Raw genomic sequence first — 17,581 nt, 5'->3', positions numbered from 1 at the left:
CCTCTAGCTCTGCTTTGTGGGCCCCCAGTGACCTCCACAACTATTTTTTTGTAATTAATTTATTTTTTCACTTTACACCCCCATCTCTTCTTGGTCCCACTGTCCCTTCCTTTTCTTCCTCTCCTATTCCTCAGAAAAGGGGAGCTCCCCTATCCACCCACCCCAGCTCAGCAAGTCACATCAGACTGAGCAGTCCTCTTCCCCTATGGCCTGGGAAAGGCAGCCCCGCCAGGGGGGAGTGATCAAAAAGCAGGCAACCGAGTCAGAGATAGGCCCCACTCCCCTTACTAGAGGACCCACATGAAGCCTGAGCTGCCAGTCTGATACATCTGTGTAGGGGGCCTAGGCCCTGTTCATGCATGGTCCTTGGTTGGTGCTTCAGTCTCCACAAACCTCTCTGGGCATTCATTAGCTGGTCTTCTTGTGGAGCTCCTGTCACCTCCAGTACCTTCTATCCATCTCCTTCCCCTCCCCCCACCCCGCTCCGCCCGCACCCCCATTTTCCCATAAGACTCCCTATGTTTTGCCCAAGGGTTGGCTGTGAGTCTTCGCATTTTTTTGGATTCGCTGCTGGGTGTAGCCTCTCAGAGAACAGCTACGCTACGCTTGACTCCTTTCTGTGTGCATTGCAGAGTGTCGCTAAGAGTGTCGGTGGCGGACCACTGACCTCCACAACTCATGACAAAGACACCCAGCTCTGGCTGACCAGCCACTCCAAGCAGGGAGTTACTGAACCCCACCTAGAGGTGAAACAATTCAAACCCCTCCCCTCCCGGCCCTACCCCCAGGCCCCGGCCACACCTCTATCCCTTTTCCTCGGGTCTAGGCCCCCAACCGATTTCCCCCCCGCGCCTACCGGGTGGGGCCCCATTCGCTCGCACGCGATCGCAGCCATCGCGTGACGCCTGTGGCCGCAGGAGGAAGCCAGAGGCGCCAGGCACGCGATGGGGGTGGCGGAGTCCCAGGAGCTGGACCTAACGGCGCTTAGAGGCGGAGCTGGCTCTAGAGCTTAGGGTGGGGAAGATGTGGATTTGGCCAAAATCTGGTTGTGCTCAAGTGGTTCAGTTCCTCCACCCCCATCCCACCCCACCTCAGTGACTGAAGCGTACTGGCCCCTCAGACATCCTAACTTAAGTCCTCCACTATCAGGAAGCTGTCCGCCGGGAATGAGCCCGGCTGGTGCGGTGGTTTATACGGAATCCACACAGGCTGAACCTTGCTGTGCTGTAGGCTTCCTTACCCACCCCTCATGCCCAAGCAGGAGAGGACAGCGCCTCTTTCACTCTTGGCACCTTGTCCAGGGGTGTGGGATGCCCTCCAAGAGCTCTAGCGCCCCCGCGTGGCTGCTAACCTCTCAGTACCCTATCTCCAGAGGGGAAGCAGAGCAGATCCCAGAAAATAGAAGCGATATAATGGAGCCCTCTGAGGCATCCAGAAGAGACACATCTGGAAATTCGTGTATCAATGCCTCCCATATAGGCGCAGACTAGGGAGATAAGCGGTGAAGACGGACTGGTGGGTAGGCTTAAAGGAGTCTGGCTTTGCCCCTTAGCTGCTTTTCTCAAGTTGTGTTAGCGACCCCTTTGGCAAACCTCTATATCCAAAAATACTTACGTTATAACGCATACAGTAGCAAATTAACAGCTATGAAGTAGCAACAATAATAATTTTACAATTGGCGGATCACCACAACATGAGGGACTGAATTAAAGGGTTGCAGTATTATGTAGGTTGAGAAACCACTGCCCTAGAGACACCAGGGCTCAAGTTTCCCAGGAGGGATCTGATAAAAACCATGCATGTCTTTCTGGGTCTTGTTACCTCACTCAGCATGATATATTCTAGTTCCATCCATTTGCCTGTAAACTTCACGGTGTTTTTGTTTTTAATAGCCGAGTAGTATCCCACTATGTAATTGTACCACAGTTTATCCATTCTTTAGTTGAGAGACATCCAGGTTGTTTCCAGATTCTGGCTATTACAAATAAAACGGCTACGAACATAGTTGAGTGTAGTTGTCTTTTTTATATGGTGGAGCATCTTTCGGCTATAGACCAGCAGTGGTATAGCTGGGTCTTGGTACCTTCTTTACTTAGTGCAGTGAACGCAAACCCAGCCTCACTAGGTGGGGAAGACAAGGGTGAAAAAGGACGGCTTCTGAGAAAGGAAGAGAAAGAAACCAGGCTCCCAAGGACCATGTCACTGCCACTGGGGTCACAGCCTCCTGGGCTCCCCTGTGCAGGGTGACCCTTTATCCCTGCAAGCACACTTGCATGCAGGCAGGATTCTCTTAGGATTCCATGGACTTTCTGCCAGCAGAAGCAACAGCTCTGGGTGAACCCAGAAGAGCTAAGTCTGAGGGCCAGGTGTGGGTCTGTTGGAAGGTGGGGCAGGGCGTTAAACATTATCTGGGTCCCAGAGTAGTAGAGTTGCCCAGGAGCCTGGATACCTTTCAAGTTCCAAGGGTGCCTCAAAGCTCTGCAGATGCTGGGAGCCTCAGCAAAGGAGGAGTTCAGTAGACTAGTTGGCAGTAGACTGGTACAAACTACTCAGAAAGGGAGGCATGAGGTCACAATGAGGCTCAGATTCTAGACAAGGGTTGCCAGACAGTACCACCACTCCTGGGCATCAAGGGGTTGCCAAGGCCAAGCCATGTGACACAAAAAATAATAGAACCTTGGTTCAAATATTACTTTTATTTCTGAGTAGTATGCCCATCCCAGCAAACCTGTTCTTCTCAGCATGAAGGGGACTGTGAACAAGCAATGAGAATACTTAATGCTGTGGTCCTCACCAATGGGACTTTCTCTCTGGGCTTGGGTCTCCCGGATAGTAGGGGTAGAGTCAGCTTGCCACGGACTAGAATCCAGCTTAGTGAGAGAACCTTGAGCTTTCCGTCCCAAAGACACTAGCCCAGACTTCGATGGGGCTACGAGAGAGGTGGGCATCTTTATGGGCCCAGGAGCATTTATTTTGATTTTTTGGAATGGTGAGCACCGTCAGGGGACTTTCCTTACCTCCAATCAAGGGCGTTTGTCCTGCTCCCCTTTCAGAGGGTATGGGCAGACTCAGGGGCCTTGGCTTGCCCAGAAGCAGATGACAGACAGCCTTCCTTTCAAAGTGGGTAATGTTGGGATCCACTGGTATTGGGTTTCTAGAGGTACTTGCAGCGACCCCTGGAATCCTTGTTCACCGAGGGGAACGTTGCAAGAAGCCATGGTTTGTCTCAAGACTGGATATATGGGAGAATCAAGAACAGATTCCAAGATGAGGCAGAGTGGTACCGGAGTTTGGGCACATTTCTATATTAGGTCACCCCCCCCCCACACACACACACACATTGCTGTCCCAAGGTTTCAAGTGGCTCCTCCTGCCAATTGGGATCTCATGGAGATCCTGAACATTCCACATAGGACAAGAGCACAGCCCAGGATGGACATACAGCAGGAAAAATGGGACAGCGGGGGGGGGGGGGGGGAGGGGGTAGAAGTTGGGGAAACACAAGAAACTTGTGACTTAAGAGCCACTGGCAGGCCTAGCCTCTGAAAAGGGCTTATCTGTCTGTTCACTCTTTTCTGACAGCCTTGAAGGAGACGTGTGTATGGCGGGCTCCAGTCCTGTCACCCGAAGACCACTCACACAGAGAGTTCTCTGTGCAGGAAGGACGGCTGCTGCTGGAGGTACGTGCACATTTTGCTGCAACCCCATGCAGCTATGCTTTTTTGTTTGTTTGTGTGTGTGTGTGTCTGTGTGTGTGTGTGTGTGTGTGTGTGTGTTTCTTGAGAAGAAGCTGAAAGGCACCAAAATGCCTTCATGAGCTGTTTGCCAGACTGGTCCGAGTCGGCTTAACCTGGGATCTGTGGGTAGAGATCAACTTCACCGATGGAGTTAAGGATTTCATCACCCTCATGCTAAATCTGAGAAGCATTTGTCATCCCATATTCTCTAGTTTTATTCCCTGGCAAAGGAACCTAAATATTAAGCCATTTATTTATTTATTTTTCAAATTAAAGACTAAGAAGAGTCAATGTTGAGCTTCTGTGTCATTCACCCAGGGCCCTACACAAACAAGGCCTAACAATTCTTGCATTTCACACTGGCATTCAGGCCTGATGAGAACTTCCATTCGGTGGATATCTTTTTCTCATCTGAGGTCAACTCCAAGATTCTCTGGTGCTGGGGTTCCTCTGAGCTGTTCAAGTTCTGTCTCTGATATCTCAGAGGATGACCTCAACAGTCTCTGAGGGCCGAGGCCTGGCACAAGAAGACCAGGAATTGGTGGGAATACGATGTAGGGCCAGAGTTGTATTCCTTTGTCCCCTGTCATCACTGGGCCAGTCCCTGGGTGAGCCTCTGTTAGGAGTACAGATGGCAGGAACTGGTAGGTCCTCACTTTTTCCCTGCTCAGTGGCTGTAAGAAGGGGTTAGCTTTCTGTTTATCGTCAGCCAGATTTGAGGCACCATCTCTGTCTGGGCCGGCTTTAAACGAGGGAGTGGAAATATTAAGTGCCCAGAGAGGGCATAGCACTTTACAGGGTGAAGCCACACCCTCTCACCTCTTTTTTTTTTTTTAAATAGAAAATCTCACACACATACATAGGAAGAAGAGGATAATGGACAGCCAAGTGCCAGGCTCCGCTCCATCCTCAGAGCGTTGGCTTGGACTTACCTGCCTTCTGTATGAGCTTCTGTGTCCTGCCTAATGGAGCAGACTTCCTTTGTGTTGGCTCTTCTTGCCTCTTATGCTCTCCCAATTCTGCCCTTTTTAGACAATCCATGTGAAATACAGTTCAAGAATAGTGCTCTGGGTCAACCTTGGCCATGACAAGCTTTGAGACATTGCACATTCTGCATTTTCACAGTATCCAGTGGGTTCTGGGAATACCAGGGATGCCGAAGGGAGAAAGGATCAGGGGCTTGGGTGAGAAATCATCTCTAAGTTCTGTTGATTCTGAGAAGGAGTTTGGGTTTGATGAATTTATAAATTCTACCCTTAAAAAAAAATACACAGGATGGGCTGAAACAATGACTCAGAGGCTAAGAGCACTGGCTGTTCTTCCAAGGAACCCTGGTTCAATTCTAAGCACCCACACATGGCAGCTCACAACTGTCTGTAACTCCAGTGCGAGGAGGTCTGACATCCTCACACAGACAGACATGTAAGCAAAACACCAGTGCACATGAAAATGAAATAAAAATGAATCCTAATTTTAAAAAGTACACAGGAGTTGCATGCTCAGAGGGGCCTATACCTAGAGGCAGTTATGCTTGCTCAGAAGAGCCAGTGATCTGGTTTCTGCCCTTTGTGGCTCAGTGTGGGTGGGCCCCCAACGGGACTGAAATCTCTCCTTGGGGAACACTATCCTTCAGCCGAGGAAATGTGTGCAACGCTACCGCCTGCCATTACGTGCTAGAAAGCACACTCTTCAGCAGGTTACCTTTTCTTCACTGTTGCTCTTTCTCTTGCTACTAGTACAAATGGAGTCTTAAAGTGCACCCTGGCTTGACCATTATTCTTAGAAAAAGACAATTTAATATCTTTTAAAAGCTAAGATTCATCAAAAAATTAAGACTCGCACAATCATCCTTAAACTTTTTTACTTACTGTAACACACAGAGTATGTGCACCCAGCACCCAGGAAACTGAAGTTGTCTGACCCAAGTCCTATCCAGAGTACATGTTTCTCCACACCTCCTGGTCCTTCCTCCCCGCTCATGTCTGCACTTCCCTCTGTACCCCCCTTTTAGGCACCACACCTCCACCCACACCCTACTCCATACCCGACACCTCCCCACCTCCCTCTACTCCTCCTCCTCCCACACCTCCACACCTCCTTCCACGTCTCCAGCCATGCTCTGTCTGGAACCAAGCATGTTCCAGGGCAGAGAGTTAAAACTACAAGGCTAACGTTGGTTTCAGAGGGCTTCCACTGCCCCATGTCCTTGGGGCTGCCTTGGTTTTGTCTTTCACACTCAAAGTCATTTTGGTGGGTGTGTGCTGGAATCTCATGGTTTGAACTAGTGTTTCCTCATGACTCAGGGTACTAAGCATCCCTTCTCTATGCCAATGTATCATATTTACCAAACTTTTCAAATTCTTTGCACATATTAAAAAACCCACAATTTTTGCCTTCTTACTATTTATTTAGTCTAGACTCATTATACATTCTGGACACCTGTCCTTTGTCACATGTGAAATTTGTAAAAGTTCTCTCCTAGTCTGTGGTTTGTTTGTTTGTTTGTTTGTTTTTTATTTTCTTGATAGGGGGATGTACAGAGTGAAAGCTCTTAAATTTTAATGAAGCCATCTATCAATTTTCCTTTTTGTTGGTCAAAATTTTAGCATCACATGTAGAAACTCTTTATCCCAAGGTCACAAGGATTTGTCTTTTATGTTTTCTCCGAAGTTTTAAATTATTTTTACATTTACTTATTATTTATTTATTTATGGTGTGTGTGTGTGTGTGTGTGTGTGTGTGTGTGTGTGTGTGTGTGTGTGTACCAGGGCATGCTTAGAGAAGTAAGGGAATCCAGTTTTTCTTCTACCATGTGAATCCTAGGTATCAAACTCAGGTTGCCAAGCTTGGTGGCAAACATCTTACTAAGCCATCTTACTGATCCATTCTTCAAAGTTTTGTAGGTTTTACATTTTGCATTCTCTGAATTATGTCTGGCATATTGACACTACCACACGTCCTAACTCCAGTAGAAGTAAGTAAAGTTGTTCTGAACATCAAATGATATGAATCTTCCAATTGTGTTTTCTTTCAAAGTTGTATTGCCAGAGTTAAAAAAAAATGGCTTAGCAGTTAAGAGCACTGAGTGTTCTTCCAAGGTCTTGAATTCAATTCCCAGCATCCACACGGCAGTTAACAACCACTTATAGTCTGTAGTCCTGTGGGGTCCAATGTCCTTTTCTGGTGTGCAGATGTACATGCAAACAAAAGACCCGTATACATAAAATGCATAAATAAATCTTTTAGAAAATTGCCTTGCCTATTTTAGTTTTTTTCCACATAAATTTTAGACTGATCTTATTGATTTCTATAAAAATTCCCACTAGAGGCTGGAAAGATGGCTCAGTGATTAAGAGCACTTGCTGATATTGCAGAGGATGTTGCTTTGGTTCCCAGAATGCACATAGCAGCTCAAACCATTGGTAACTGATGTTCTAGGGGACAGATGCCACGTTCTCGGCTTCCATGGGCACTTCCTGTACTCAACACACACACGTGCAGGCAAACACTTGTACACATAAAATAAAAATAAATCTTTTAAAAACTTCCTGCTAGGGCCGGGTGGTGGTGGCGCACGCCTTTAATCCCAGCACTCGGGAAGTAGAGGCAGACGGATCGCTGTGAGTTCGAGGCCAGCCTGGCCTACAAAGTGAGTCCAGGACAGTCAAGGCTACACAGAGAAACCCTGTCTCAAAAAAACAAAAACAAACAAACAAACTTCCTGCTAGGATTTTGATGGCAATTATTAAAACTGAAGCCAATTCGAGTGGGCTCCTGAACAGGGTGTGTGTCTCCATTTATTTAGATCTTTAATCATTTTCAACAAAGTTTTTTTATCATTTTCATCTCACAGAGCCTGTCTATGTTAAACTTATACTTAGGTACTAAGTAATTTTTGTTCTTTCTATATATGGGTCTTTTTAAACTTTAATTTGCTTTTGTTGCTAAAATAAAGAAATACAGTCTGGTTTCTAAGTCTACTCTGTATCATATGACTAATGTGTTAGTTGAGTAGTTCTGGGAGCTTTTTCATAGATTTCATGGGATTCTGTTTTATGTTGATTATATTGTACAGGGACAGATATAAGGTTTATTTTATAATTTTAATTATGTGTATGCGTGTGGGCAGGGTATGAGCACATGAGTACAGGTGCCCATGGAGGCCAGAGAGGAGCGTTAGATGCCCTCAAGCTGGGGCTGTTGGCAGCTGTGAGCTGCCTGCATGGGTTCTGGGAACTCAAGTCTGATCCTCTGCAAGAGCAATGAGTAGCCCTAACTCCTCAAGCCCCCAAATCTATGTTTACTTTTCCGAGATTCCTACTACCTGCCATTGTGCATTTTTAGACTCCCAGTACTGGGTGGAATAAGACTGGTGAAAGGGACGTATTTGCCTTGTTCCTTATATTAGGGGAAATTTCAGTCACTCCAAAATCAAGCATGATGTCAGTTTAGTTTTTCTGTTTGAAGCTTTGAGTTTTGTAGATGCTTTACATTAGATTAAGAAATTTTCCTCCCCAAGAAATTTCCTGTGAGTTCTTATGAATAAATGTTAAGATTAAAGTGATTTTCTGTATTTATTAAACTGATCATTTTTTTTTTTTGTCTTTAGTCTGTTGATACTTTGAATTATATTGGTTTTCAACTGTTGAACCAACTTTGTATTATATTACCAGCATAAATCACACTTAGATATTGCTGGGTCCACTTTACAAAGGATTAGCATTAGCCATTTAAACTATTTTTGAAATTAAAATATAATTACATTATTAACCCCTTTCCCTCCTTGAACCCTTTCTATGTATCTGTCTCCTGATTCTCTCGCATTTCTGGCCTCTGTTTCTTTGCTATTTCGCAGATAAATAGATAAGTAGGTGATAGATAGATATTCCTAAATATACAAAAGTATGCCCAGCACATATTTTATTGGTATAAATATGATTTCAGGGTGGGACATGTGATATCAATCAATCTTGCCCTTCTCCCACTCTGAGCACTCATTAGTTGCCTACAGTTCTTTGCCTAGGGTTGAGGTCTCACGGGATTTCTCCCTTCCACGTTAGCATGTCTATTGGTGTTGCTCTTGTTCAGGTCTTGTTCAGGGAGCCATGGTGACAAGACTTCATGGGTGCAGCTTCTCTTACATTCTAGGCGATGCAACCTCACAGCAAACTTCCTGTTCCCTGGCTCTTACAGTCCTTCTGCTCCCCTCTTCCACAGTATTCAATGAACTCTAGGTGCAGGAGTTGTGTTGTAGGTGCATCAGTTGGGGCTAGGCAGCAAATGATCACTTTTTTTCTTCATTTTGATTGGTTGTGGCTTTCTGTGTTCATATCCACTTGTTGCAAGGAGAGGTTTCTTGAGGGGTGAAAGCTACACTTATTTGTGGGTATAAGGATAAATATTTAGGATGTAGTTAAGAATTATACTGGCTTAGTAAAATTGCAGTCGTATGTTCTCCTGTAAGGCCCAGGACTTCATTAATTCCAGGTAGTTGCAAGTACCAGGCAAGATTTCCTTCTTGTTGAACAAGCCTTTAGGGAACTATTGGTTACCACAAAGGTGTCCATGCCACTAGTACACTCTTAAGTATAGTGTGCCATGCTGGCCATTGATTTAGTTCATAGATGACACAGCTGGGTAGGTAGGACTCTTGAGTGCTTTCTTTCCTTGGAAACTTGTATGGCACCTCCTGGAACCATGAAAACTTGTCCACATGGAGGAAGCCTTCAGGTCAGAACCAGATCCAAGCCTCCAAAGTACATGGTGCCTTCAGAAATAGAGGCTTAGCTTTAGCCTCTGGGAGGCAACTAAGGGCAATAACCTATAATGTTTGGGGAGTATATTGGACAACCCTCACCAACAACTCAAAAGAGGATTTCACATGCCTGGTGTGCTGGATAGCTTTATGTCAATTTGACACAAGCTAAAGTCATCTGAGAGGAAGGAACCTCAATTTTAAAAATGCCTCCAAAAATCTGTTGTAGGCCGGCCTGTGGGGCATTTTCTTAATTATTGATTTATAGAGAAAGGCCCAACCCACTGTGGCTAGCACCATTCCTGGGCCAGTGGCCCTGGGTTCTATAAGAAAGCAGGCTGAGCAACTTATGATGAGCATGGCAGGAAGCCATTAGCTTCTACATCAGCCCCTGCCTGCACGTGCCTGGCTTGCCTGAGTTCCTGACCTCACTGCCTTTGATAATGAGCTATTATATGGAACTTGAGTGAAATAACTCTCCAAGTTGCATTTGTCATGGTGTTTCACAACAGCAATAGTAACCCCAACCAAGATACCTTGTGTTAGGGTGTTTGTTAGTCTATGGCTCTTCGGGGGAGCGTTGTCAGCTTAGATGGGAAATTTTCATTTAAATAAAATTTTTTTATGCATAAGCGACTTATATGTATGTAATACACAATTTTAGGTAGAAATATGATTCCTTTATGACTTTTTCAGACACCCTTACTGTTATTTTAGCTCTTTTATCCTTTCTCAATATTTACCTTCCTCTCACTTCCTTCCTTACAAGTCTCCTCTCCCTGTTTTTCTCCTCTCTCTTTTCAAATCACATGTACCCCGCTATTCCCCTCTTTGTTGCTCCACACAACTATGGTTCTTATTTAATTTCATGGTTTTCAGTTCCTCTGGGTTGTGTATTCGTATCTGAAGATCTCTGAAGCTAAGAGCCACAGATAAGAGAGAAAATTTAATGTTTGTCTCTCTGGGTCAGGATTACCTCACTCAGTATGATCTTTTCTAATTACACCCATTTACCTGCAAATTACTTGAGCCCATTTTTGGTATGGCATTATTTCTCTGTCGTCTAGTTCAGAGATTCAGTTGAAACAGCTATACAGGTTGTTAATCTTTTTTATACTGTTCCATTGGTCCCTGAGACTCTAATCTGTACATTTGTTTTTCCTGATATCTTCTCTTTCAGGTTAGATCATTTATAGTCATTTGTCCTTAGCTTTATTAATTCTCTTCTCTGTCACCTACGTATGCTGTGAAGCTCTTTCAGTGAAATATTTATGTTCTATATTTTCTCAGTTCCAAAATTCTCACTTGAATCAGGATGCCTCCCCTAGTGTTCACCTTTGTCATGTGTAGTATAGTGATAGTTTCTGTTTCAGGATCTTTATCTGACAATTATACCATTTTTTTTTAGCATTTGAGAATTATTTTATTGTCCTAAGTACCAAATTCTAGTTCTTAGTGTATTTAGTACATACTGAGTAGAAAGAATGTGTTTGGTGCAATCTGATCAGGCTGTATCCTGGATGTGTTGCTTATGCTGTGAGACTATGGGTCCATGAGACTCTTGAGGAAATGCTGAGTATTTGTTTTTTAAATGCAGTTTGTATTAGCAACCATCAGCACATCCAGGTTCTTTGTGAGCACCAGATCCAGGTTTGGTCAGCTGTTTGGATTTGTACTACATGGATCTACCTCCCACAGCAACATATGGGCCCTAAGATGGTCCCTACCACATCTATCTCTCAATCATCCCTCTGTTTTCCCATGTGCCTCACATATAGCTTGGGAGTGACCTGGGTTAGTACAGTTTGTATACAGAAGCTGAAAGTTCCTATCTCCTTCTGCCTCCTCTGCAAGGTCCGTCTGTCGGCTGCCTCCTTGTTGTCCTGGTCCTAAATAGAGAGGCAATATTTCTCTTAGATTTGTTTCTTCATCATTGCCATATGGTCTAGTGCAATGGTCTTATGATTAAGTCAAGGTACCAAGAGACTAGAGGGGGAACACATGATATTACCCTCTCTCCCAGGGAAGGAGAGCATTTCCAGACAGTCTGCACTTAGGTTACTCTTTCTGTGATGTTGTTCAGAAATTCACCAGAGGATTTAACTATTAGATCCAGGCACAGAAGAGGCAGGTATGGGACCTAGATTCTGGTGTCTCACCAGAGGCAGAGACCTTGAGGTTGCCAATATGCCGCACACCTAGGAGATAGAGGCGCCACAAAAATTGGACTAGACAGGATGTCCGCTCCGAAGTTGATCCAACTTGAAATGTATGGGGATGTCTTTTTCCATTCTCTGTTGTAATTGAACCTCATAGGCCACATGGTCTATGTGAATAATGCTAACATAGCTCACAATTCTGTAGGTTGGGAGGTGCAGGGTTAAGAAATCACATCTGGCAAGAGCCTTCTTGCTGGTGGAAACTGTGTAGGTATCTGAGGAGGTTCAAGGCATTATTGGAGGGTGGGAGATTGACCCACCACTGAGATACAAGATTTCATGGCCCATCATCCCTATTAGCCACACTTGGTCCCACCTCAACACCACAAAGTGGGGTTAAACTTAACTTGATTCTTGATGGACACACCCAAACTTAGCACAATTAGTGAAAGGATAAGTGACTAGAAAATGAAGTGGACAGGCATTTTGCTAACTCTAGACAGAGAAGTTGCCCAGGGCACTAAAGGGTTCTGAGTCTGCCGGGTCGGGTTCTTCTGGGAAGTCTGTGTTGTTCTACAAGTGTACTAAGGGCATTTGGGAAGCCAGGAAGGAAGTGTGTTGTGGTTAGTATTGGGCAAACCTGACATCTCAGTGATGCAGTGACTGACTGGGGCTGAAGGAGTCACCAGCTGCCTGTTATGTGTGCACATAATGAGCCAGAGAGAACAAGGACATGAAAGGAGCACAGCGCCATTCTCTGCAGGGCAGGAAACTGTGGTCCATCTCAATGGTGATCACTCATATTTTTGGAGACTTTGGGCTCCATTTATCTTTTAAGGTCTTGCACATTTGGCCTTTGACTCAGTCTGTCAGATGGTAAAATTATACCTCAGGTTTATTTTGACTCCTCACTTCACTTTCTGTCCTTCCTGTATATCTTTTTCTAAGTTTGCTTCTTGCAGACAGTGTACCAAGAGACCCTCTTCCCAAAATGAGCTTTACTCTTAGGGTGACTACTGAAGTTGGTTCTTATTTGTTGGGCTGGTTTATGTTGTCCTATCTGTAGTTGTTTCTCTTTACATTCAACCAGAGAAGTCTACTACTCTGTAGACATCTTTGCTGTCTCTTCTGACACTCCAGTCGACTGCTGAGCCTTCATGTGTGGTCTGTGTTCTGTTGTGCTTGCCAAGCTTTCTGTAGAAGCTCTCTAGGGTACCCTCTGAGAGCCCCTAAACTTACTGACTCTGTCCTGGGACTTACATTGATTTCATGTAGACCACAGGTTCTTGTCTTTGTTGCTGTCTTCTCTCTCTGTCTTGACAGGATCACTGGGAAACCAACCAGAACCTTTGGTCATCTTCTTATCTCTCCCTGCTACCCAGATCTGCCTCTCTTCAGAAGGATTCTTCAGGATGTTACCACTGTGGGTCTTGATATCAAATCTTCCAGAGTCACAAAGCAAGCCAGTTGTTATGTGTTGCATTTGGGTAGCCCTTTGGGTAGATACAGGATTTAAGGTGTGAGATCTTTCCCCTCAATTTTCATGGTATCGTCTTCTGTTTGAAGTGCCTGGTGGTCTGAGTCCTCCACCTTGGTGATCTTGCTCTTTGAAAGTTTGCCTTTGGCATCCTTAAATTTCACTATGATGTATCTTTTGCCTTATCTCCTCTGTCAACCTCAATTCTGGAACTTATATGCCTCTATTCCCTGTTCCTTGTTTTATTTTTAGGAACTGGCATTATTCGAGGACTCACTATCCTAGTCACTTAGCATTTCTGTTTTTGTACAGTTGCCCTGCCCTGTGCACATGGGCATATCTTCACACCAAGTTCATGTTCACTGTGTTCAACATCACATTTGATACCTAATATTTTCATTTTTCCTTAATCATATCACTTCTTGTTTTCCTTTGCTAATGTCTTCCTTATCTCTTTAGGTGTTATTTATAGTCACACTTACATCTGCTCCTTAGCTTGATTCATATATATCTCATATTTTTCTTTGCTTGTGCTCCTGGGATACCGGACAGGGTCCTAGGCCTGGGAACATTGGCCAGCTCTAGTCTGCTGGAGGGGTGGAGCAAAGTGTAGTCAGTGCATCCAGCTTCCTGAGTGAGGGGGCTTGTAAAGGAGCCCTTCTCTGCAGGAGTCCCCTCTGTGGGTGTTGGTATAATATGTGTCTGGGAGGTAGCTCTGTCGTACCAGCTTCCCCGTCTCTGAATCTTGTCCCTGTGAGCAGATCCCGCCAGTCAGGGATGGTTCCAAAGCCCCTGGCGAGGGGCAGGAACATAACCATTCCCAGGCTGTTCACTGTCAAATTACCAGTGTATGCTAGTGCCTCGCACACTCCAACTCCAGACAGCCTCAAGTTCCTGGGCCCCCTTGGCCTTTATGGGTACCCAGCTTCCCCAGTGTGACTGAAGCGAAGGTGCATGTTATATCTTTGTGTGTGTGTGTTCAATGGAACAAAGGAGGTTGGCATGAATAAACAGCAGTCTGGGAGACTTTCTGGGTCGGTGACTTTGTATCCTGAGCCCAAGGCTGCCATGGGTCCTCGAACGAGGTAGTAAAAGTCCTCTGGTTGTAAGCGCTTGAAAACAGAAAGATTCACTGAATCACATGCTCCGATGAAGGGAACCACACAAGTTACCTGAAAGAAGCACACCCAGCTCTGAAGGACCGGGAGACCTCTGCCAGGTTTTAGCTGCCCTCACAATGTGGTACAAAGACAGCTGTGGGCTAACGTTATATGGCAGGGAGCCACAGCTATGTGACAGGCAGAAGCTCTCTGGCCTACACTACTGTGTGTGTGTGTGTGTGTGTGTGTGTGTGTGTGTGTGTGTGTGTGTGTTTTTTTTTAAACTATTAAAAAAGCTACCACAGACCCTTCAGGCTCCTGAAAAGAGGATTTTTTTGGAATCCAAGTACCCCCAGCACTCCAAGTGTAGTAAGTTGGAGACAAACTATTTAGGAGTTGTTCTTCCAGAAAAAAAAAAAAGACTTCAAGAACTCATCTTCCCAGTTAGGATGTCTTCCCTGGGCCACATGGGCTGAACTGATATCTGACTCACGTTTCATGTGAGTGGCCATGTACTGGCCACTAAGGAGAAGACTGGGGGGTGGGGTAAGGATATGAGAGAACCAGAAGGACAAGAATCTCCTTTCTCCTGCTTTGGCTTCTTGGTGCATAGTTAGGAGGACACAGCTACAAAGAGAAGGTGTAAAACCCAAGAGACTCGCAGCCAATGTCCAGGGACTCCAGGGTACAGAAGAAGGGACCACAGTGGGAAACGAACCAGGAGGATGGAGCAGGCCTGCAGGGGCCTGGGAGAGCCATGCTTGAGGCTGAGGGCCAACATTACAGCTTATCTTCCAATGGCTGGGGCAGTGAAGGTGGTGCTTTGGGAGCCACTGGGCGGAGAGGATCTAGTCTTCTCTTTGCCTGGCTATTGAAATGGTGGAGAATGAAGTGAACAGATCAGGCATCTAAAACACATGTTTGAGTGTGGGTGAGCTCTGCACTTCGGGGTGTCCTGGATCCCCTGATGTCTCCTCCTTGATTCTTGGCATCCTTAACAAACAGGATGCAGAATATGCTAACTTCATCTTCTAGTCCAGAGCTTCCGGCCTCCTTTTGGACTTTTCTGACAGAGAAGGCCATGTTTTATTACCAAGTTGTAACTACTGGGTCTATTGTTCCCAAATGCCTTTGAAGTACTTTCCTTTCAGAAATTCAAATATGTGTGTGTGTGTGTGTGTGTGTGTGTGTGTGTGTGTGTGTGTGTGTGTATGAAGGTAGTGTTTTCACCAAGGAGGAACAACCTGGCCCTGTGGCTAGCCTGTGCATGGATATGGATGGGAAGTGCACCCTAGAGAAACAGTTGATCCCACGGATGCCCGCCTCAGAGCAGTTCCTTTCAGTTGGGGGGCCATATCTTATCCTGTCTTACACGCTAGGGGGCCGCACATTCAGTCATCCAGCAACACCCCTGTTGATTAGGACAGGTAGCTTTCATCCCTAACCCGGAGGTTGGTTCATATTTCTAGGGCTGGTCCTCACCTCTCTGTTGGTTTTTGACCCCCAGGATTCTATACCATTCACCCTCACTGTCCAGCATTTACCCCTAACCAGGCCCAGTCTGAGATGGGCACATTGCTCACTCAGTTTCTAACCTGCTGTAGGTTAACTATAAGCCCTTCTACCCGTAGACCGGAACACAAGGGATTGATGATGGAGTTGGCACTGCGAGTGTGGCTCTCCCAGGGCTGTCCACACTTGTTGCCTTGGCAGCTACAGTTAGCATGGTCTCTCAGGAACTGCTTTCAAGTGCTCTAGCTGCTTCATGGAAGAAACTCAAGGCTGAGTTTACTATTTGTGGGATCTATAAACAGCCATTTATTCCACTCCCCCGGCTAGAACAGTGCTTGCACGCACGCAAGTTCCATGCCACAGCCCCTGCGAGTGATCTGGCTCCAGGAAGCCCAGCCAGCTGCCCCAATGTCTGCCGGGTGCTGCTCGCGTGACTAGGGCCTGTTGCTGTGCAGTAACCATGGCAGCAACTCCCAGGGGGACGGGCTTGCTCCAACTTCCCCTAATGCCAAGGGGGAGAGACGAGAGGAGCTGTTGAGAATTGTTCCCTCTTCCCTCTTTTTTTTTTTTTTTTTTTTTTCCTCTGTTATGACCTTGACAAAAATAATCTTTGAAGTACTTGCTGGCTATTTTCCTGCCATGGGACTGGAAGAAATCAAGATAGCCAGGGTTTGCCAAAGGAAGTACAACTTCTCAAAGTTCTGGCCTCCCTGTGTGCAGATGACGGGAGGAGTGCCACGGCAGAGATGAGGGGCCATCAGGTCACCAACCCTTGCCTGTTCTTAGTGGCAGGTGTTTCATGTTGTGATTTTTGGTAATTAAATATAGATGAATTTTTTTTTGTCTTTAAAAAAATGTAGTCTTAAAAAAATGTAGTCTTTAACCTTAGGGCTAAATCCTTTTTTTTTTTTCCCAACTTGGAAAAGTGATCTCATTTTCCATGTACCGTGGGTTTTTTGTTTTGTTTTGCTTAAAAAAAAACTTGTAGGAATGAAAAGAGAAAGAAAAGAAAAAAAAAAAAAACATTCATGATGCATATTTGAAAGATGGTTCCACATGTGTAAAAGAATTTGGCATGACAATTCTGGACCAGAAAGTCAATCTGATATTGAATCCATATGATCCCACAAACAGCATTTTATAGTCTTTAAAAAAAAAAATTCTGCCTTGTGAGTTAAAATTAAGATTGTTTTTGCTTGTGACTAATCTCATAAAATCTTTTTAAAGAAGACATTTTATATACTCAAGTCTTGAAAATTTCTTTGGTCTTTGAACTATTATTAGAAGGACATCATGAGTACGTGGCAAGCACTGAGCTGGGAAAAGCTGCTGCAGGCTCTGGGAAGCACAGCTGAGCCATCTTTGCTCAGTGAGCTCAATACTAAGGACATCTGCTCTGGCTTGGCCTGCCGTGTGTCTGTCACTCACCTGAGAAAGAAGGGATGCCCAACACCATGACTGCTGCCTGGGATAGACATCATAGTAGAGTTGAGGGCACGCCTTCCCATATTTCACCTACTTACTGCCCTATTGATTTTTGTCCTCACATAACAACCTAAGTGCTCATGCAGTGATGACGTCTTATTCACTGGTCACTGCCCAGTGCACCCTGATATTACTCCCATCTCTGTCTGGATAGGGCTTGCAGCAGCCTGTGGATTAGGTGATGGAAAACAGCCAACAGTGCACACTGTAGTGATGTGACTCTCGCTGATCTGCCCCTAAGGCGTGGGCCAGAGGGAGATGACAGCCCTGGGAACTGATCACTGGCCTACGCTGAGCTTACCAAGTCACCCTAACCATGCTGGCATCAGCTTTCCACCCTTCCACAGCCTCAGCTC

General features: G+C 45.4%; 1 protein-coding gene across 1 annotated transcript in view; it reads left to right on the top strand.

Moving 5' to 3' along the window:
- Positions 1-17,581, top strand: part of Ahrr (aryl hydrocarbon receptor repressor) — a 73,601-nt gene that overhangs the window by 30,822 nt on the left and 25,198 nt on the right. The window contains exon 4 of the mRNA XM_051151093.1: positions 3,583-3,680. Within this exon, the coding sequence (XP_051007050.1) occupies positions 3,583-3,680 (98 nt within the window). The remainder of the gene's footprint in view (positions 1-3,582; positions 3,681-17,581) is intronic.

Source organism: Acomys russatus, chromosome 9, assembly GCF_903995435.1.
Source record: "Acomys russatus chromosome 9, mAcoRus1.1, whole genome shotgun sequence".
NCBI lineage: Eukaryota > Metazoa > Chordata > Mammalia > Rodentia > Muridae > Acomys > Acomys russatus.
Note: the sequence above shows the minus strand (reverse complement) of the source record. Positions and strands in the feature narration are given on the sequence as shown.